This window comes from Acinonyx jubatus, chromosome D3, assembly GCF_027475565.1.
Source record: "Acinonyx jubatus isolate Ajub_Pintada_27869175 chromosome D3, VMU_Ajub_asm_v1.0, whole genome shotgun sequence".
In the NCBI taxonomy this organism is placed as follows: domain Eukaryota; kingdom Metazoa; phylum Chordata; class Mammalia; order Carnivora; family Felidae; genus Acinonyx; species Acinonyx jubatus.
The window spans coordinates 67,153,177-67,176,255 of NC_069392.1; the positions used below are offsets into that span (position 1 = coordinate 67,153,177).

The 23,079-nt window shown below is 43.3% G+C and overlaps 1 protein-coding gene across 6 annotated transcripts in view; it reads right to left on the reverse strand.

Annotated features, from left to right (window-relative positions):
* DYM (dymeclin) overlaps nucleotides 1-23,079 on the reverse strand; it is a 329,646-nt gene that overhangs the window by 30,329 nt on the left and 276,238 nt on the right. For all 6 annotated transcript variants that reach the window (XM_053205580.1, XM_027068935.2, XM_053205581.1 and 3 more), the window contains one exon: nucleotides 21,365-21,478. In XM_053205580.1, the coding sequence (XP_053061555.1) occupies nucleotides 21,365-21,478 (114 nt within the window). The remainder of the gene's footprint in view (nucleotides 1-21,364; nucleotides 21,479-23,079) is intronic.

A 23,079-nucleotide genomic window follows, 5' to 3' on the forward strand; every position in this document is an offset into this window, starting at 1 on the left:
GATCCGAGTCACTCAGCAATGTTAGTCTAGCCAAAGCGAACAAATATGATCATCATAGAGCTGAGGACTTGTAGGCACAGAGAGGTTCAGTAAAGGAGAAACAGGGAGTTGACGACAGGGTCACAAAGAAAATACACACTTCTGGATCCTTACTTGGGAAACTGGCAATAGGTCTGATGAGCTGTAAACTATAGATGCGCAATTTCATCCACGTTTTGACGACGGGGGCAGTGGGTAATGGCTGTAAAATGTCAGGATTTTTCCAACACTGAGAATTCAAAACATTTACTACTCTGAGTCCTGGAAAGAAGGAATGGTAGTTTAAGTTTTGAGGTGGGGAAGCAGAGGGATCAAAAGAATGTTTACTCTGTTTTATAGGAAAAAAAAAAGTTTTATGAAGTGCTCTTTCCAGTGGAAGACATAATTATTATTTTCAGCTGGGAAACATTCTGGCTAGTTTACAGTAAGGACCTGATATAACATGGGAAGAGTTTAAACCCCACACATTTAAGAGCTTGCTAACACATATTTTCCTATGTTGAGGCTGTGGTGATGTTTATCCTTCCTTTCGATAGAGCAGTGTCGGAAAAGTGTTAGCACCAGCACCCTGTGACTGCAGAAGCAGGGCCACGTTCAAATGGATTATAAGCAGGCAGGCAAACAAATAACCCCGACCCACACTTAATCTTACTACTCAAAGTGAGTAAATGTTTTCTCTTTGGGGAGTGATCGTCCTGTGTGTGTGTGTGTGTGTGTGTGTGTGTGTGTGTGTGTCTACAGTTGGATGGGTGAATACACAAACACATACACACAAGTGCGTATGTATAAACACAAATAAGAATATAGCTGTAATCGTGTAAAAAGTGTTATGATGTTTCTGAGTCTGGAAGACATTAAGAAAAGCTGCCACGCCTTTCTCGTTCTAGATGACACCATAAATTATTTCCTACTTTTGGTTTACTCTTTTGGTTTACTCTCCACGCTATAGAGAAGTAAACTACTGTCATGTGTTCTGGTAAAACATTACATTGTAATTGTTCAAGTAATTTACCACTCCAATGTGATAATGAGCCCTGTGTTGTCTACACTCTGGGACTATGGGCCACACAGAATGATTTTCGCCGGGCCCGTTGACTTTTTCTATGAAGACTTATCATATAAGAATGTAGGAACAACATTAAGGGTAGAATGTTCGCATCCTGAAGAAACCTGGAAAGGAGTGAGTTGTATATTCCACTCTAAGACAATCTCTGGAGGTAGTGAACAAACGTGGTTTCAGTTACTCCCAGGAATCTCCCTGGGAGTGGCACGGACAGGCTATGGATGCCACAGAACACACCACTGCTGCCAGTCCCGATAACTTTTTGGCAGATAATATGCTTAGATGGAAAATCTTTCTCTCGTTCCACCTAGAGGAGCTCGGTATTGGAGGGCAGGTGTTAAATAGCTTTTATTCTGGCACAAGGGCGAGCCCTGGGCTGTGTGAGAAGGAACACGGAGAAAGAATGCTCGAGTCCCCTGTAGGACCATAGCCCGGAAAGCTCCTTTTTCTAAGATCTGAACTCTTGAAATGATCGAACCATTAATTAGCTCTTTTCTCCAGTGGTGAAACACACGGTGCCTTGCACGACAAGGGAGTGTCACAAAAGTACTTTTTCTCTTTTTCCTTTTGGCAATGCTTTCCTGGTCTCCAGTTAAAAAAATTTTTTTTTAAAGATTTTATTTTTGGCGCCTGGGTGGCTCAGTCCGTTAAGTACCCGACTCTTGGTTTTGGCTCGGGTCATGATCTCAGTTTGTAAGTTCGAGCCCTACGTTGGGGCTTGTTGCTGGCACAGAGTCTGCTTGGGATCCCTTCTCTCTCTTTCTCTCTGTCTGCCCCTCTCTTGCTGTCTCTTTCTTTCTCAAAATAAATAAATAATCTAAAAAATAATATTTTATTTTAAAATAATCTCTACATCCAACGTGAGGCTCGAATTTACAATCTGGGGATCAAGAGCTGGGTGCTCCACTGACAAGCCAGCCAGGTGCCCCCTTCAGTTAAATTTTTGAATTGAACTCTGGCATCTGTTAGGTGAAAATGACCAAACTGATTGTTTCCTTCTTGTTTGTTTATTGAGATTATCATACAATAACATTGAGTAGTTTCAGTGTCCAATTCGCCAAGTTTTGCTGTTTGGATGCACTCAACGCATCGCCACAATGAAGATACTGCGTGGTTCCATCACACTAAGAAGCCCCTCCTGCCCCTTTGCACTTACCCTGCTCCCCTTGGCCCAAGGCAGCCACTGATCTGCTTTTGGTCACAGTTTTGTCTTCTTAAGCATTTTGTTAATTTCTTTAATTTTAATTGTTTGTTTTTAGTTTATTTATTTATTTTGAGAGACCGAGCGTGAGTAGGGGAGAGGCAGAGAGGGGGAGACAGAATCCCAAACAGGCTCCAAACCATCACTGCAGAGCCTGACATGGAGCTCGAACCCATGAAATCATGGGATCCTGACCTGAGCCAAAACCAAGAGTTGGACACTTAACCAGCTGAGCCACCCAGGCACCCTGGCATTTTATTAATTTCTAATCATCACACTTAACTTTGATGATTCTAGTCTTCTTACAATTATTGAGGCTTGCTCTGGGGCTCAGAATATGGTCAATCTTGGTCTAAATGTGCCATGTGCATTCAAAAAGAACCTGGATTCTGCCACTGTTAGGTGAAATGTTCCATGAATATCAATCAAGTCAAAGTGACTGATAGTATTTTCCAGATCTCCCGTGTCTTTGTTGATTCTGTTTTGTCTGGTTGTTCTACCAACTACTGAGATTGGGATGTTAAAATCCCTATGATAGTGGAAATGTCTCATGTTCCCTTTAATTCTGCCAATTTCCTGCTTCATGATTTTGATGCTCTGTTTTTGGTCCCTATACATTTACAATTGCTTATATCCTCCTATTGAATTGTCCTTTGGACCATTATGACATATTCCTCCCTCTTGTCCTAGGTTTTCATGTGAAAACTGTATTCTCTCATATTAACATAGGCACTTAAACCTTATGCTTACTGTTTGCATGGTACCTCTTTGTCATTTTGTCATTTGCTTTCAGCCTATCTGTTACCTTTAAATCTTTTTTTTCAATGTTTATTCATTTTGTGTGTGTGAGAGAGAGAGAGAGAGAGAGCGCGAGCTGTCAGCACAGAGCCTGACGCAGGGCTTCAACTTGAGAACCATGAGATCATGACCTGAAAGGAAGTCGGATGCTTAACCAACTGAGCCACCCAGGCTCCCCATCCCCAGCCTATCTGTATCTTTAAAGTTAAAGCACTTCCTTTGCAGACTGTATATATTTAGGTCTTATTTTCTCCATTCTGGCAATCCCTGCCTTTTAATGAGTATTTAGCGAATGAGTATTTTATATAATTTTTGATGTGACTGGGTGTGGGGTCCGCCACCTTCTTGTCCGTTTTCTATTTGTTCCTTTGTTCTTCCTTTCCTGCCTGATGGGGGAGGGGAGAATCATTTGAATATTTTTTACATTTCTGTTTTCCTGCTGGCTTTCTGGCTATTCATTTTTGTATTTTTTTTATAGTGGCTGCCCTCGAGATTACAATAAACACGTCTAACTTTTCACAGTCAACTTACAGACAACAATTTATTACTTCATGTAAAATACAGAACGCACAGGAGGGCCATTCCAGCCTCTCCTAACCTTTATGCTATCATTGGCATTTACCCAGATATATTGCCCCTTCCGGTAAATACTCATTCTTTCCCCCAAATCTGAGTTTCCGTCTGGGATCATTTCCATTCAGCCTAAAGAACTTCCTTAGCACTTTTTATAATGCAAGTGTGCCGGCAGCGAGTTCTGTTGGTTTTCTTTTACTTGATGATGTCTTTATTTCATTTCCATTCCTAAATGATCTTGTCACTGGATATAGCATTCTGAGCTGACAATTGTTTTTTCTTTCATACTTTGGAAATCTTGTTCTGTTCTCTTTAAGACGATATGGTTTCTAACAAGAAGTGATACATTAACTGGACTGTTGTGCTCCTGCACGTACTATGACATTTTTCTCTTGTTCTTTATCACTGGCTTTCGGTACTTCTGACAATAGCATGCCTTGATGTGGCATTCTGCGTTTATTCTGCTTGGTGCTAGCATCTGGCATTTGCACATTTCTGTCTTTTCCCCCCTTGGTTCTTTTTTTTTTTTTTTTTTTTTTTTTTAATGTTTATTTAGTTTTGAGACAGAGAGAGACTGAGCGTGAGCAAGGGAGGGGCAGAGAGAGAGGGAGACACAGAATCCGAAGCAGCCTCCAGGCTTCGAGCTGTCAGCACCGGGCCCAACGTGGGGCTTGAACGCACAAACCGTGGGATCATGAGCCGAAGTCGGATGCTCAACCGACTGAGCCGCCCAGGTGCCCCTGACCCTTGGTTCTTTTTTATTGTTTCTATTTCTCAGCTGAGACTTTTCATTTTTCTGCTGAGATTTTCGTGCATTGAAAACATGTTTTATGCAATAAAAAACACTGAGGAGAGTTATAGTGACTGCTTTAAAATCCTTATCTGCTAGTTCCGACATCTGGTTCATCTTGGGGTTGAATTCGATTGATTTTCTTTTGTTTAGAGAATGTGTTCCATTTTCTTGGTTCCTTGGATGTTGGGGTATTTTGGATTGCATCCTGAATAATATTAAGTTGTGCAGATTCTTGTCTGGCCTTGAGCTGCGAACCTTGGATTTGGTGTCGCACTCTAGTCTCTTGTTCAGATCTTTTGCCTTTGGCTGAGCTGCTTAAAGTCTGGTCCTTAGACGTGTGGTTCACACGTATTTCAGAGGTGTGGGGAGACACGTTTTAGGATCCCCTTTTCTCCTGGGATTCCTTCACGATTTTCAGACTTCATAGATTCTCTGCCTCTCTTTTCTGGTTCTCTAGGCCAGAAAGGCTACAACTCACCCCTCACGCCCCGCCCTGTTTCTGCTAGGTGTGTGCTTGCCACTGCAGTTAGCCCCAGGCTAAAAGCCTCAGGGGGACAAGGAGGTCAGTTTGTTATCCCCCAACCTCCAAGTGAAAGTACTCTCCGCCAGGGTCTTCTGATCTGTGCACTCCTCTCTTTCTTCAGGGTGGCAAATCTGGTCTTCCCTCAGACTTCTGGTCTTTGGCTGAAGTGCTGGGAGTCTCTTTCCCACATACGGTTCAGGGATCACTCACCAATGGGGACAGACACACTTTGGGGATTGCCCCTCAGGCTCCTTCCCTTCTGGGATTCCTCTAGTCTCCTCAGCACTCAGGCTTTCCCAGCTTCACTTCTGTGGTTCCTCAGGCCAGGAAAACCAAGTATTTCCATGTGAACCTCTCACCACCGTGGAGTAAACTACACGGGCAGCGCTTATTAGCCCCAGGCTATAAAAGCCAAGGACACAAAACTTCTCTACCTTCCAATCTCCCTCCTCTAAATAAGCAAGAACTCCTGTTGGAATCTGCTTCTATTCACTCTCTAGTGCCTAAAATACAGCTGTATGTTGTGTTATTTGTCCAGGCTTTCTAGCTATTTCTGTAGGGGGTGTCATGTGGGGTCTTAGTCTATGACACCTAGAAGCAGGTGTCCTCAAGCTGATTTTCAACCGAGCTATCTTAATTCATTCAGCCACATTTGATGAGTGGCTATTCTGTGCAAGGCAGTGCATTATGCTAGATGCCATCGGGAGACATAAACATAGAAAGCATGGCAAAGGACTAAGAATGAAATGAGAGATGAAAATATATATACATCTTTGTATACAAGATAGCACGGGAACTTTTTTTCGGTAGCTTAAAATTGGGAATCATCTGCATGTCTACCAGCGGTAGAATGGATAAACCATGGACTATTTACACAATGCAATATTAATACATCAGTGGAAAAGAACAAACTTCATGTAGCAACAAAAACGTCTCTCATAAACAATGCTGAGCGAAAGAAGGAAGGTGCAAAGAAAAATAGACTGCGTGATTCCGTCTGCGAAAAGTTCAAAAACGGAAAACCAGGTCGTTTGGGCATATACACATGGATGGTAAAATTATGAGGAAGAATCAGATAGTCACCTCCGAAGTCAGGACAGTGTTTATTTCTAGGCATTTCTGGGCTGTTGGCAATGCTCCATGTCTCGATCCGAACAGTGAATGCATGGACAGTCACTTTATAATTATTCTTTCATAGCACACATCTATAGCTTATGTAGTCATCTATATAAGGATGCTGTTCACAGTTTAAAAAGAAGGGGGGTGGCTTTATTAGGAAATGGAACCTTGACTACATTTGCACATGAGGCATGACCACGAACCAGTTATTATTCTTATGACTCAAAATTCTTCTGAAAATGGGTAGAAAACATGTTCCTTCCAATCTCACTAAGACTAGTGAACAATAATATAATTTGATAGCAAACACAGGTTTAACTTAATACCAAAGAAAAGCCAACTTTAAGTGTTTTTTAAAAACTACGTCCCAATTTTAAACCTCACAAGGTCATTTCTGTTTGAAAGGGCACGGGAAAAATCTTTTTGATGAGCACAGGTCCTTTCTGGACACAAATAACTAGCCGATATTTTATCATTTTTTTTTTTTTTTTTAATGTTGGAGTCTCTGTATATCTGATTCTTTTAAGAGGGGCATACTGGTAGTGATCTTCGTAGTCTAGTAATCGGCACTATATTGGTCAGAGATTAGGAACCCCCTGAAATATCTGTCCAAGTTTGTAAATTTAGCTGTGTTTGCTATGAAGACCTTCTAAGTCTTCAAAATGGACTCAGTTGCTTGCAATTATCATGCAGTGCCTGAGGTACTTCCTGCTGCCCTCAGAGCTCTCGGGCGAGAATCCTGTAAGGAACCTGGATGTGGGGAATTGCCAGGAAAACAAATTGTTTCATCAGTTCCTTAGTTATCCCCAATCGCTGATCGGCATTGACAGTATTCATGTTCTTCACAGAACCAGGCTTTCGTGGCCTTGAGCCCTCTAAAACTAACGGATGCAGCACAAAGCAACTTTAGCGAGTATGGCCAGATGCTTACCAGCGTCCTCAGTGTGATTACTTGTGGACCAATCACTGCTCTTTCCAGCGTGCCCCAGAAAGGAAAGCCACCGCAAAGAAAGTAGTTTTGGTCCTCCAAACAAACCAATTTTGCTACATGTAAGGGATTACAGTTAGTGGACTTTGCTTTCTTTAAAAAGTCTTTTATCACCTTGAAATTTTCAGCAACTTTTGGGATGTGTATGTTCAAGTAAGAACATCTCTTTTTTTTTTTTTTAATTTTTTCTTTTTTAACATTTATTTATTTTTGAGACAGAGAGAGACAGAGCATGAATGGGGGAGGGGCAGAGGGAGAGAGGGCGACACAGAATCGGAAGCAGGCTCCAGGCTCTGAGCCATCAGCCCAGAGCCCGACGCGGGGCTCGAACTCACGGACTGCGAGATCATGACCTGAGCTGAAGTCGGACGCTCAACCGACTGAGCCACCCAGGCGCCCCAAGAACATCTCTTTAAGAAATCACCAGAACCAAACACAATGATTTAGTGTTCTTATTCTTTCACTTAACAACATTCTATTTTTTCTCTGGCTTGAGAGTATTAATAAGGAGAACCCACAGAACAAATTACTATAATTCGTTAGTCATCCTTTTTTCAGAAACAATTCATTCTTTCACTTATTATCCAATAAAAAGAAATAATTTTGTAACGATCAGGGAGCTTTTCTTTTTGGTCATGAATTACATTACAAAACACTTTGTAAGGATTAGAGCGAATGACTTGAACAGTAGCTCTAAAGGCAACGGAACAATCTCAGTAATTATGGTCAACCTAACGGAAAAGTCAAGACTGGGACAGATGAACAATAATAACTGGTTCAATTTTTTTAACCACCAGAGTCGAATCTCTCCTTAAGAAATGTTAGTCTGTGAGTCACACATTTCTGCCTCTACCAAAGAAAGTAATTCTATCAAAACTGATAGCAGAGATTTAAAGATAAAACCACACACATTCACGTTTCCTTTTCAGTGGAAGAGTATCAGCATTTTCCACTGCTGCCCTTGCATGGCAAACGTGTGTCCCTTCCTTGGTCACTAGAAATCGTGGTTTAGAGAAGTGGGCAAAAATTCTCTGCCTACAGTAAAATCAGATTTTTATCACTTTTCAATTATGTGTTCTAGTTTTCATGACTATATGTGAGATGTAATGAAAACAAAGACTAAAGCTTTATACTCTGGGGTCACAGAGTAAAAACTAGGTTTGATTTCTTTCTCGTTCATCACAAGGAAGGGAAAAAAATCCTATCAACTGCTTACAAATCTACCACATGTTTAATGAAACAAAAATAATGTAAGACATTAAATATCATGAGTTAGACTATGGATCAAGAATGGCTATTCTAAAAGTTAGTATGACATGAAGTTTTTGCATGTTTAGTGCAATTTCAATACTATGTATGAGAAAACACTCCATGTATGTTTGAGTACTCTATAAAGTAGCAATAAGTCTAATTTCAAACATTTTAAGGTCATTCTACAACCCTGAGTAAGATACTGTTGAAGCCAAGAACTTAACTAGGTGTATTATGCATGCTTTAGGTTAAACAAACTGATCTAATAGGCAAACGGGGTTGTGAATTAGGAGACAAAAATTTAAGGTTTAAAAGAAAGAAGAATGGGAATTCATGGCTCAAAGAGAAGATGAACTGAAATGAATGTGGACAAAGCATTAGATTCTCTTTAGCCTGTTTCCTCACTTGCAAAATGTAAATTACCTTCGTATTTCTTACAGTTGTCAGGAAGACTAAATAAAAACGCTTATACAAAAATACCTCGCTGAGGACCTGGCACAGAGCAAGTGCTCAATAAACGGAACCAGATAATAAACAACAAAGGAAAAAGAGCCAAAAAAGGGATATTTATGTCAGACCGAGGAACAGATATGCAACATTTTAAAAGACACGGACTTTAATTTTTGGCGACTGTTTGTCTAGTTCATAAAGTAACTGTGGTATCTTCTATCGGGGTTACATGTAAAACAAATCTTCTATTTTACGGTTTATCATGGAAGAGTTCTCAGTGTTTTATAGGAAAGGAAGATAAAACTGCTCTGATCCCACCAAGGCTACCTGGTAACCCTCACCATCATGGCCTTAGTCTTCATGCGGGCTGGGATTTGGAGGAAACCAGGCCATATGAGAGCGGTTCTTCAATCTGGTAAATCATCTGGACCACTCAGGGAACCATTTAAAGTGACAGGTTCCCAAATTCATCACCAAACCACGGAGTCAGAATTTGAGGTGAGACCCAGAAATCTGCATTTGGAAACAGTGCTCTATGTGACTGTGTGCACTCCTGGTACCCTCAAGTTGATGGGAGGAGAGACAGACGTATTACGGAGCTGTAATCATTAAGACAGTATGGTAACTGGCACAAAAACGGACACACGGATCAATGCAATGGCAGATTTGTTCTTCCATAACACCCATACAGACAGGCTTCTAACAGCCACAAGTTCCCTTGTGCTTCCTACAGTCTTGCCCTGAAAAACTGCTCTGAGGGATTCTACTGAGGGGATGACTCTCCTTGGCTAAGACTTTCCATTTGCAGACCGGTGACTTGAAAAGCTAGAACAACATCCTGCACGTGTGTATGTTGGGGGAGTGTGTGCGTGCATGTGCACTTGAGACCGTGTATTTCCTAAGACAGTCCTCACGCGGGGATTGAAGGGTCTTAAGAATCAGCTGTCAGCATTATCCAGAGGTCTCCTGAACCACTAATGATCTTGTGTTTATTGTTCCATGACAGACAAAAGTAACTTATGAGTAAGACTTGATGCTTGTCTTTACTGGGCAGGAAATCAAGGAGCTTAGAACAGGAGGGAGAGCCACTCTGACTTTTAAACTTCTGCAGAGATCATTCTGGGTTTAGGGAAACTTCGGTAGGAATGTAGCCAGTGTTCCTTTTTTTAGGATGGAAGTCCAGCCCAGACCTGTACCTTTTACACTTAGCGCTTCCTAGAATCCACCCAAAAGTGAAAAGGGATTGATAATATTCCAAAAAGAAGAGAGAACAAAGTACAAAAAAAAAAAAAAAAAAAAAATTAAGTCAAAAAGTCAAACGCGGCCACTGGAACAATTAAAGTAGTTACAAGCTAGTAGCAGACTGACTCTCAGGAAAAGGCTAACTGTTGGCCGGTGGGACGGTGCTGGGCACAGGAGCTCAAATTTCCCTGTCCGAACGCGAGTGACTTATTCTCGGTGTTTGTCAGAACCTGAGAACATGCATGCTCTACACATCCCGAGGAAGAGAAAAATCAGGCAGAAAGAAGCAGACACTGGCTCCGTATTTTTCACTTGAGCCCAGTAGCTCCATCACGCTCTTCCCTTTCCAAGAAAGATTCAGAAATAGGATGAGGTCGCTTATCTGAATAGTTTCCTCTGCTTGAACGATAATGAAATCAGTGCAAGCCAAGAGGCAAGAAGAGATACTATTAAAAATTTAGGGAGGTCAATCTGCAGAGGCAGTATCCTGTTGATGGGTGCACTCAAGTGGAGGTCAGATCAGGGTTTTGAAGCTCTCAGAATACACAGTGTAGAATAATATTATCGGCTTAAAAAATGGAACTATTCCAACAAGGTGACCAGGACTTCTGCTTTGACTTTTGTTCTGCGATGGTGTTTTGGCACAAAAGTGGACCCTGCAAGAAGTCTATGGAGAGCTGTTCTCCAAAGAAGCATGTTAATCGGAAGCAGAATCTCAGACCACCACCCCGTGGTCAACAGACCCCCTTTTCTGCCTGCCTCCCTTCCATTCGGCAAATATGGAAGTGCCCTGATGTGCCAATAGAGTTTCAGACTCTTCAAATTAACAAAACGTGAAGGTCCCTGACCTTCTGGAGCTTCCATTACCTGGGAGAAGAATAATAAATAAGCACACAGTATGTTAACATGATAAATAATGTGAAGGAAGAAAAAAAATACAGACTTGGGGGACAGGGAGTGTGAACATTGAAACCAGAGGTCAGGGTAGGCCTCAGGGAGTCAGGCATCAGGTGCTTGGGCGAGCGGATACACCAAGGGGGTATGCAGACATCGGGGACAGCAGTTGAAGCAGGCAAGAGGAACCAGTACAAAGGTCCTAAGAGTGGAGAGTTGCTGGTGTGCTGGGGGGAATTAGCCATTGCTGTGCTTTTCAAACTTGAACGAACATCAGACACCACCTTTGGGGCTTGTTAAAACGCAGACAGCTGGGTCCCAGCCCCGGAGCTTCGACTTCAGGAATTCTGGGGGCCCGAGAATGTGCATTTCTAACAAGTTCCTATGGGATGCGGATGCTGCTGGCACAAGGGCTATGCCTTGAAAACCAACATTCTAGGGGCGCCTGGGTGGTTCAGTCGGTGAAGCACTGAACTCGACTTCGGCTCAGGTCATGATCTTGTGGTTCATGGGATGGAGCCCTGAGTCGGGCTCTGCGCTGACAGCCCAGAGCCCGCTTGGGATTCTCTCTCTCCCTCTCTCTCTGCTCCTGCCCTGCTTGCACGCATGCTAAGTAGATAAGATAAACTTAAAAAAAAAAAAAAAAAAGATCTAATGCTTATTTCAAAAACTGAGTTACTAAATCATAGTGGACTATTAAATTGATTTAATGGGTCTGCCTGGCAATTAAAAAAGAGGAAAGAAATGGGAAATATCAGCGCTCATCACATTTACTGAGGACAAATGAAATGTTTCTCTTTTATGAAACTTTTGTTTCGGTTGTATAGAAATGTGTGTAAGATGCATATTTTGCTGTGGGTGGCAGTCAAAAAAATTTGAAAGCCGCCAGTCTAATGACATTAGTGTGTCACTAAATAACACCAGCCACATTAATCTGGTCGCAGGAATTATGAGAAATCTTATGTTTTCAGTGGGACACAAAGCTGAACTTGCCTTGGGTGTTCGCTTTCACTCACCCATACATTTCCTCTGCCTGGATTTCTTTCTCATCTCAGCCCATGGAACCCTCACCACCCCTTTAAGACAGAGAAGATCAAGGCCAGGTTTCTCCTTAAAACCTTCCCAGCGACGTCCCGTTTTCCTGCTCTGACCTCCCTCAGAACTGAACTTCTATGCTGTTCATTTGATGTGCAGCACTGATTGCCCTGCTCTGTGCGCGGTCTTTGCAAGCTGCGCCTTTCTCTCCTGAAACGGGACACGTAGTTTTGAGGACAGGGTTGGTGTCGTCTGCACCTGTATCTGCCCACCAATGCTCTGGCCATGTCGTGTTTAAAGTGGACTAGCTGCAGACGGAATAAGCAGTCAAAACACATTTAAAAATTATAATGTGTTATGTGTATGCTGTATGTACTACAAATGACGATGATGAAAATCTAGTAAAGGAACAGTGAATGAATAAATTCTGAGATGTCAATTTGGGGACAGAGGCACACAGATGGTGGAAACAGCACAAAACGCAGGGGAACCCATCAGCTGGGAGAGCTAAGCGCTAAGGGCAGGCACAGCCCCCACCTTCCCATTCTGCACCGCAAAGCCTGGGCCGAGGGGTCCTCACTAAAGCAGGCCACGGAGACAACCCTCACTTTGCACTGGGTGAGAGTAAGTCCTTTTGATGTTTCGCTCTAATGCTGCGAAATGGGTAAGGAGAGCTGAAGGAGCAAAGGAGAAATCGGTATTTTGGCAGAGAGGAGAGCTAGAAGGAAATCAAGAGGTAGGGTGGAAAAGTTCATTTCCGCCGTGACTGTGCTGCCTGGGTGAACCGGGGTGGGCCGCTCGGGAAAGGGAAAGCCTGCCCTGGGACTTGAGGCATGAGGAGTGCATCCGAAGAAAGACACGCAGCTGGGAGGGGGCGTTAGGAAAGGAGGCAGGAGGCAGGAGCAGCAGGAGGCAGGCACAGACCGCGACAATGCCGACCTCGTGGAGGTGGGCCAGCAGCCTGGAGCCCAGGATCCATAGGCAAACGGGACCCAGGGTCGAGAGTGAGGCTCTGCCTGGCCCCGCGTGCTGGCCACAGGAGAGTGGGCACAGGAGACTCCCCTGGCTACGGGGGAGCGGGTGGGTGGGATGGGAACGTGGAGGGAAAGGAGAAATTTGGGAAGTAATGAGAATTCACAGAACTGGTGGCACTTTTGAGTTAGAGAGGATGTCGGCTGGTCACATTTCCACGGGAAGAAATCCACAAGGACACAGGGGAGCGTGGCTGCGGACCTGCTGACCAGAGTTTCTATGGGACCTGGAGGCAGGCCACCAACAGCAGGTGGGCATGCCAGGGTGGCACTCAGGAATCAGCTCTGGGGACACAGAGCTGACAGACACTTGGGGTGGGGATGGGGGGAGACTCCCGGTAGGAGAGAGGGGGAAGTTTTTAAGCAAGTCAGTATTAAGAAGCTATGAAAAAATTCTTGAAATTTCAGTTAACTAGATTTCTCTTTACATGACTAACAACAGAATATTCTAAAAAGTGAATATAAAATAAAGGCTTTCAAAATAATTTAGTGTGCAACTGGCTACCCGCCTTTAATTCCTATGCTTTATCAAGTGAATGAGAGGAGACGTTTAGTTAATTGTCAGTGACTTGTATTATTCTGTAGCTTCCTCTTTATCCTAAAAGGGAGGCTATCTTCTGGTTAATTCCCCCTGAAAATCAGGGCCTAATTTTCAAACACTAGATGTGGTATCTTAGTTTTCAAACTACAGATAATTCACGGGATCAAAGAAAAGAGGGACCTGGGGGACTTTATGCAGTTGAATATGAGGTGGTGTGGTAGTCGTAGGGGAATCCGCACAGGCCTGGATGCGTTCTGACCCATTGTCATGACGCTCGGATTGCTCGTGGGAGTCCGAACAGTCCCTGTTGCGGACGCAGACAGTGCGAACTTTGGGCTGTGGCTTCGAACTCAGCTCCTGGAGGACACACTAACTTTATTTATTTCCTTCCAACCCCTAAAGGAGAAATAAGCAACTTAGAATTTCAGAGCCTGTTCTTTAGGTCTCTGTTTATGCAGGAGAGTCTGAAAAAACTAATTACCTGGTATTGCCTTTCCCAGACTTCACGGAATACCAGTAAGAAGAGGATGTTTAGAATGACATTAATACTATTTACTCTGAACAGCCAAGTTGTTTAACTATATAGACAGATTTATCCAAAGAGTATATGTTCCCACACAGGATATTACACAAATATTTTAGAAGGCTATGTCAAATAACATTTGATTGAAAAATATTTTATTTGGTTGAAAGTCAATTACTATGCCATGGGCTTCCAGATCTTAATGTTTACTTGCCCAAAATTGGAAGAATAACTCCTCTACAAATTTGGCTTCAGTCCTATAATGCAAGGAAAACTTCAAAACCTTTTGGCTCATCTTCAGCTGACACTAGCTGATTATTTCTCAGGAGCAAGGAGCCTTGTGTTCCTCTTAACAACCCAAAGGGTCGTTGGAAAGAACTCCGAATTTTCTTGATGTTTAATTTATATTTTAGGAAAAGAACAAATCAATAACTGCACACTATCCCACACTTTCAGAAAGACCTTATTACAACAGCATTTCCAATTTAAAACAACCTCTTTTACATCAATCTTGCACACAAAGCTATTATTACGGGCCCGACAATTATTTTATCAGTATATAGTAGTAAACCAGCCAAAAGGCAATGATGTGCTGTCATGTGGTATAATACAAATATTATTCAACACACAGCTTGAATTTTCAATCAACTCTAGATACAGCAGTGTTCTATGAATTAAACTCTAGAGGTTTTAAGTGATTCGTTTTATTATAAACACTCAATCCAAAAAGATGATTAAAATAATTGAGATAAGGCTTGATTATAAAGATAAACAGCCTTTTTTTCTGGTAACATCTGTGGTAATAATGCGCTATCATTTAAACCAACTGAGGATGACTCACCATCTGTGAATAAATATAACTTTAGTTTCTTTTCTAGTACTGGGGATGGCTTGCTTTCTTGTCTTTTTTTTTTTTTTTTTTTTAAACTAAATCATCCCTCTTCCCTCATCTGTCCCTCTTTCAACCACAGAGTGAGATGGAAATCTGGAGTCAGGAGTACACTTTCTTGCTATGTTTCGGAAAAAAGTGAACCGGCATCTAAGGGATTTATCCATGATCTTGGTCTCCATAGGATCTTGCTCTAAATAAGAGTTAAATGGCTTGGGACCTCCTACAGATTAATTAATCTCTCTTTAACCATAATCCTGAAAAACAAAGCGTCATATTTTCAGTTATATGTTACTGTCTCAAATATAGAGAACACTTTCTTTCTGAATACAGTATAATGAATGCACAACATATTAACATTCAAACATATAGCCTGTATGCTGCAATTCATTTTGCTTTAAATTCAGTACTAGAGTGAACTAATTAGCTTTCAGTATCTGCTATGGTCCATGGAGGGGCTCTTGGGCCAGAGGCATTCACCAAAGGAATTAAAAAATAAAGTCTGGGATTGGAATGGGTAGGAAAGAAATGGACTAAAGACACAATTAGTGAGCAATAATCTGAAAGAAAGGAGCTAAGGTTTATCGCAAGGGAGGGATATAAAAGAAGAAAAATATCTGGTATGATAGCAGAGTGAGGAAGTACTGGCTGTCCACAGAACAGAAAGGAGATGGGGAAAGATAGAACGAGTACAAGGGTACATAAAGTTCTAAGAAGAAGGTTGCCTAGTGCTGAGGTCTTGTTTCCTGAATACCATTTATTTTTTTAAATTTTAATTTATTTAACATTTATTTATTATTGAGAGACAGAGAGACACAGAGCGTGAGCATGGGAGGGGTAGAGAGGGGGGGAGACACAGAATCTGAAGTAGGCTCCAGGCTCTGAGCTGTCAGCACAGAGCCTGACGCAGGGCTCGAACTCACAAACTGTGAGATCATGACCTGAGCCAAAGTCGGTCGGTTAGCCAACTGAGCCACCCAGGTACCCCTCCTGAATACCATTTATTAAAAAAAAGAAAAGAGAAGAGAAGAGAAGAGAAGAGAAGAGAAGAGAAGAGAAGAAAAGAAAAGAAAAGAAAGGAACCAGAGCTCATTGGAGAAGTGGTTGATTCCAGGACTGGTGCAGGAAAAACATGAGATGAGTCTTGGGTATCTTGCACCCCAGAAAAGTAAAGGTGTGCTCAAAACAAGATAGGGGCATGTCAGAGGATGCAGGAACCAACCCGGAGGAGCTCCCACTGGCCAAAGCTAGAACAATTTGAGCAACAAAATAAGTAAGTGATAGTACTGAATTATACTCTATAACAAAATACAAAATTATCATTAGGTAAACACCACAGTAATAATTGTGCAGATAAGATCCACTGATGGACGATAAATTCAGTGGCAAAAGTTGTGAGGAGAAACAGGATATTAGCAAAGTCTCACTCCTAAGAGAGTCATCAGTTATAAAGGGAAAAACAGTGACTTTTTCCAGGAGAAATCTGGTAGACACCACATTAACCAAATGATCAAGGAGAACCATCATCAGTAGTGAGACATGGTAACATCAGGTACCTCCTGATTCTATGGACTGAGAAGGACACAACATCACTTCTATGCGTAGGTTGGTAGAATATGTGTTAATTTCAATGTAATCATGAGAAAAACCCAAACTGAGGGACATTCTGCAAAACAACTGAGCAGCACTATCCATACTGTCAAGGTCATGAAAGGTAAGGGAAGACTGAGGAACGCTTACAGACTGGAGAGTAAGGAAACATGACAGCAAAATGCAAAGTGGGATCTGAATAGGACTGGGGAGCAGCATAAAGACACTAGGAGAAAAAAATAGTAATATTCACATAAGGTCTGTAATTCAGGTAATAGTATTAAACTCATGTTAATTTTGTGGGTTTTTTTTAATTAAAAAATTTTTTTAAATGTTATTTTTGAGAGAGAGAGAGAGAGACAGAGGACGAGTGGGGGAGGGGCAGAGAGAGAGGGAGACGCAGAATCTAAAGCAGGCTCCAGGCTCTGAGCTGTCAGCACAGAACCCAGTTCAGGGCTTCCACCCACGGAACATGGGATCACGACCGGAGCCAAAGTCAGACACTTAACCGACTGAACCATCTAGCGCTCCAATTTTCTGGTTTTGATATCGTACTTGAGTTATATGTGTTGTTAACATTAGGGGAACCTGGATGAAGGGCTTATATGAACTATACCTACTGTTTTTGCAACTTTTCTGGTGAGTCTAAAATTATTTTAAAAGAAAATGTAAAACAAAAAACAGCAAAGCAGCACTGATTCAACAATATTCTGCCCATGCCATCCAAAACTGCTTTCTTCCCAATGCTGTGTATTCTCCTCCTCTTCTACATTTTCCCTCCCATTTACTGCTACCTAGAATAGCAAACATTTTACTTATTTATCTGGTTGTCCATTTCCCCCACCAAAAAATAAACTCTATGAAGGCAGCCATTTTTATCTGTTTTGTCCAAGGCTGTATCTTCCTACAGTCTAGTACGGTGCCTGACACATACACGGAGAAAGAGTTAAATGAATTAAAATTGTGAAGAGGAAGGTAGAATAAAAATACGAAAAGCAGGTCTGGAGATAAAAAATGTTACTCCTGAACCTCTGAATTCCAACGAGTCCCTGTTTCCTCTTTAGAGCATGTAAAGTGGGAATTTCACTCATCCTCTCATCAGATTTATTGGGTAGCTACTATGTATAAGGCACTGAAGCATGCATCAAGGGGACACAGATGAGCAAGACGCGACTCCTCAAGGAAGTTGGAGTTGAGTGGGAAAGAGAAAACATTTGAACAACTACGTACGGGGTGGAAGAGACTAGGAGTCTCAGCAAATGCTGCAGGCAGTTAGAGGACGGAAGCATATGTAGGAGGAGAAGTAAAAGGAAAGGCTTCACAGCAGTTCACAAACTCAGCAAGGCCTTAAAATGCTTAGGAGGGAAGCAAAGGGCTGAGGGGCCGGTGCACTGGGAAGAGAGAACTGTGTCAGCAAATCTGAACGTGCAGGAAGGAAGACGCAGAAGGCACAGAGGTCGTTCTGGTGGCTGGATCACTGCTCAGGGAAAGGGGAGTATGGAGAACAGTGGCTGGGGGCTAGACGTGCACGGTGTCGGGTTCCTGTCCCAGGACTCCAGACTTTATCTGGCAGCAGCAGGGTGCTCACCTCTAAGTCATTTTCAAGAGGAGGAGGATGTTACTAGGGCACTGCTCTACAGAAACTCTTCACGGAATTTTGGAAGACAGAAGTCCAGACCGTTAACTGCAAATCTTTGGGATCATCCTTTGTAACTTAAAAACATTTTTTTTTTTTAAGTTTATTTATTTATTTTGAGAGAGAGAGAGCAAGCAAGAGTGTGAGTAGGGGAGGGGCAGAGGAGGATAGACAGAGAGAGAGAAAGAGAGAGAGAGAGAGAGAGAGAGAGAGAGAGAGAATGAGAATCCCAAGCAGGCTCCACGATGTCAGTGCAGAGCCCAACGCGGGGCTCCAACTCCTGAACCGTGAGATCGGGACCTGAACCCAAATCAAGAGTTGGACGCTTAACCGACTGAGCCACCCAGGCGCACCTGTAACTTTTTATAATAGAAATCCTTTCAGCCATTTTTCTTATGTTATGGATTGAGTGCCCCTGCCATCTGGTACTCCCCTTATGCTTACCATCCAGACTTAGTTGTGAGTACTTCGCGATTTCCTGGAGCCACGTCTGGACCGCTGAACAACTTAAGTTGTCAGCAAACATTTTCTTATGTTGAACTAACACCTGTCTTGGTTCAGTTTCTACCCGCTGTCCTAGGGCCGACAGTGAACTGCTCAGCTCCTCTTCTACAGAATAATCCCGAAAGCAGTTGAATCCCGAAAGCATACGCACTCGTGCAGGCCCTTTTCCTCAAGTCTTCTCTTCTCCAGGTTACACATCCTGTATTCCTCACCTTACGTGGTTTACAGGTTCCCTACTGTAACTTCACCTGCGTCTGCACCCCACCTGGGTTACTAATGTGATACTCGGTCACACTGCTCCCATACCCCACAGGGCTCTTGGGAGCCCCTATTTCATGGCTGTAAGTATCACTACATCCTCAGTCCCTGCAAGGAATCTTGCCTCCTTACTCCCCCCTCCTTTTTAAAAAATGTTTATTTATTTTGGGGAGAGAGAGAGAGACTCAGTGCGAGAGAGGGGTAGAAAGAGAGGGAGACACAGAATCAGAAGCAGGCTCCAGGCTCGGAGCTGTCGGCACAGAGCCCGATGTGGGGTTCGAACTCGTGAACCACAAGATTGTGACCTGAGCTGAAGTCGGACGCTTACCCGACTGAGCCACCCAGGCGCCCTCCTTACTTCTTTAACTGAAACTCAGCTCTCTCCCCTTGGGACTCCGATTCCCCTGGAGCCTTTGGAAGTTAGAGGCTGCTCATTCTTTCACATTCCAGACTTCAGGGTCTGGAGGTGGGGCTGGTGCCCTCTTTGTTTTCATTACTGTCTCCTGGCTATTATTCCTCTACCCTTAAGCAGAAGGGTCTGCCCATAGGAGGCTGGTACCAGCTTCGTGTCGTCTGTGCACTGCCACCTACTGCCATTGACTGACCGCGGCATCTGGCTCACAGTCCTTCTCTCCACCCACGGCTCATCGCCCTGGGGGACTAGGAAGCTTATGCGAATGACCAGCCCATCCCTGGCTTCCAGTTCACTAACTGGCTCAACCGCACTGACTTCCATTCGCAGGCACAGCACTTCAGTCCCTCACTCATGGCCAGAGCCAGACCACGCTGTCACCAAGACGTGCTCCACTTCTGCCGTCTTCATTTAGCCCCATTTCCTTAGCCCCATTTCCACTACTTCCACTGCACCCCCTCTTTGATCCCATTCAAATCCCCCTCCAGATACCTCTGTGACCCTTTCCCTCCAGCCTCCTGACGGCTCCTCTTCTCTATTGACTTAGCTGAGACACCAAGGTCCACCATGTCCTGTAGGCAGCCACTCCCATCTTCATGGGTTTTCGTACCGGTTCGCGTGGTGTAGTTCAGGTAAACTGGAAACAGCACGTGCGCACGCACACACACACACGCACACACACACATACATGCGCGCGCGCACCCTCGAGAAACAACAAACCTCCGAAGTCTTACTCTATGTAAGAATGGAAACGATATGAATTCCTTACATTTAAAGAACTGTCAGGAAGAGAGTCAAGTCAAAGCTGGAGGGACCGGTGACCTGTAATCAGTTTCTATGTTATTGCCACATGGTGGTGCCATTTTAGCTGATAAACAGAAACCTCGCTGCTGTTTACTTTCGGTGGAACTTGTGCAAGTGGTTATGATGACTAATGTGCTATTATTTTACAAACTCTGTTGTTATAACTGAAAATATTTTCATATCCTACAACAACCTCTCTCGAGCATTCAGAAGCAGTGGTTCTGTGATAGTGTTAAAAACACAGCCCCCCAAACAGTAACTCTGGAACAGAAGTTGGTTGTGATAAAACACTATGATGAAGGCGGCTAAACATCTACTATGATACAGCCCTGTGTTGTTAATTTAGGAACGAGCGCTCTAGAAAAATTAGAGGTAATGAGGCAAACCCTGAAAAGCAGCATGAAAGCTAAGATGTGTTACAATGCTGTAGGTTCACAAAATACTCCCTTTATATCCTTTTTTTTTTTTTAAGGAGAAAATTAGTCTTAGGGTATGAGTTTCACATCATGAGATCACTTTGGAAACACGCCAAACAGCAAGCGTTAAGTGCCTTCGTAAGATACCCTATTTCCCCTACCTCTTCCAAGAGATGCTTCTCTTTCCAGAGCTATGTGCAGGCAGACAGTGAATGGCGTGGGGATTCTGAGCGTGGACTTTGGAGCCACACTGCGTGAGTATGAACCTCCCAGTTCCACAGTGTTCTGGCTGCGTGGTTTTGGGTAAGTCGCGTAACCTCTCTGTGCCTCAGTTTCTCCATCTGAAAAGTTCGGGCGAAACACTACCCACCTCCAAGGGTTCTGAGGATCGAAGCAGTTAACGGCACGAGACACTCAGAACGCCACAGGGCACTGAGTGAACACTATGCGTGGCCCAGTGCTGAGTCACCACCACCAGCAGTGCCTTCCCTTCAACCCTTGACACTTGTAAGACTGAATCATTTCACTGGGTTAAAAAAGTAAGGGGCTTCTTTATTCACAGTGCATGGCGTGGTATGAAGGTGTTCGTCCTTCTTTGGCGGTTTTCTTTTAAAAAACTGTGGGAATCCCTCTACGTCACAGTTCTGCGTACGAGTATGGAGTAGAGAAGGCAGTAAAGAGCCTTTTCCAGCCAAGTACTGGCAAGTGGTAGGACTCTGAGTAGGGCCTGCCCAGACACTAATGTTTACACCAAGTGATACAAAAGTGCACGTGTCCTTCAGCAGTCTTACCTTCAGCCTGTCTTTGGGCAGTGCGACGGCGCCCTGCTTGATGATTTCCAGGACCCGTTCCACAGAGAGCTCAGCTCCCGCTTGCAGCAACCTTGAGCTGAAGAAGGTGATCACCTAGAAGGTAAAGTGTTATTTCTTAAACAAGGCGATGCACAAGCTGCCTTCCTCATGTGGTAGGTCCATTTCCTAAAGGCGACCCAGCCTTACTCCTCTAGCTCTCCTGCACACGGTCCTCTCTGAAAGCATTTGATGGCTGAGTCAGAACCAGCGTCTGAATATTCCGGGCTGATGACCCATGCTGTGGCTTAAGCAAGCCTCCGGAGTTCTGCTCTTACAGTGTGCAGCCTCACCTTGCATTTGTTTATATTTCATTTAGAGGGTGGCACCCATCAGAAGGTGGGGAGAGAGAGCTAAAGCTTAAAATCTGTCAATTTTGAGGCTTACTGACCGGGAACTCTCAAAAAAAAAAAAAAAAAAAAAAGGCCCGATGAGAAAGCAATCCGAAGCTAACAGCTAAAATGACGTATGGGGGATCATTTATTAACGGAATGTAATCACCATACTCTTATCCCTGATCAACAAGGCTAATCAACAGCAAGCTAGAACTGTTTTTGTTTCGTGTGACAGCACAGTTGGAACTATGCACCAAGATGCTAATAACAGAGGTGCTCTGAAAATAACACTGTCTTTTAATATTGGTCACTACAGGGGCTCAGTGAAGTGTCCAACTTGGGCTCAGGTCGGGATCTCCACTCTGTGAGTTCAAGCCCCGTGTCTGGCTTTGTGCTGACAGCTCAGAGCCTGGAGCCTGCTTCGGATTCTGTGTTTCCTTCTCTCTCTCTCTCTCTCCCTGAACCTCCCCAACTCGTGCTCTGTCTCTCAATAATAATAAATAAGTGTTAAAAAAAAAAAACCCACACCTTAATATTGGTCACTAAAAACTAAAAGAATGCCAGTATTTTTTTAGGAAATCATTTTAAGATCAAGATGTTAATAAATTAAGAAGATTATAGGTCATTTTTTAATTCAAGAGAATAACCTAAGTATTTACAGTCAGGCACGTAAAAATATAAAAATTTGTTTTGTTAGAAAATTGAGTATCTCCATTTATAGGCTATTTTATATGTGAAAGAGAAAAGCTAGTTTAAAACGTTACCTAACTACAGACACAAAACACCTTTTTATACTCATTAATATGATCCTTAGAATGAATCTGGATGATTAACTGTCCTGGATCTTACACGTCACAGAGGCTTCACATTATCAACAGCAAATACGGTATCGGTCACAGTAAGAGCACTGCTTATCACAGTAAATACAAACCCGTAATGCAAACACCCTGCTTGGCAATTTTTGTGCAACTGTCTCTTGCGAGATGAGAAGGGTTCGTTAGTGTTTTCACCCTGTGATTTAGCATCTGCTCCAGGTTGAGGGGGACCTCGGCTCTGCCATTTCCTTTGTGTCACGTGTACTTCTATTGGACTGCCTTTGATTTATGGCTCCTTTGCAGGACTCTTTCCAATACTCCATCTTAGAGGCTTTACTTAGTTAAACTCAGATTTATAACCATGAATAACATACATCACCAGGAACTATAGGTGAATGAAAGGTGAGAGTGCCCACCACGCCCTCCAAGCCGAGACCGCCCCTCTCCTCCCCGGGAGACCCGGAGTCTTGCAGCTGACACGGAGAGCCTGGCGGGCAGTCCGTGCAAT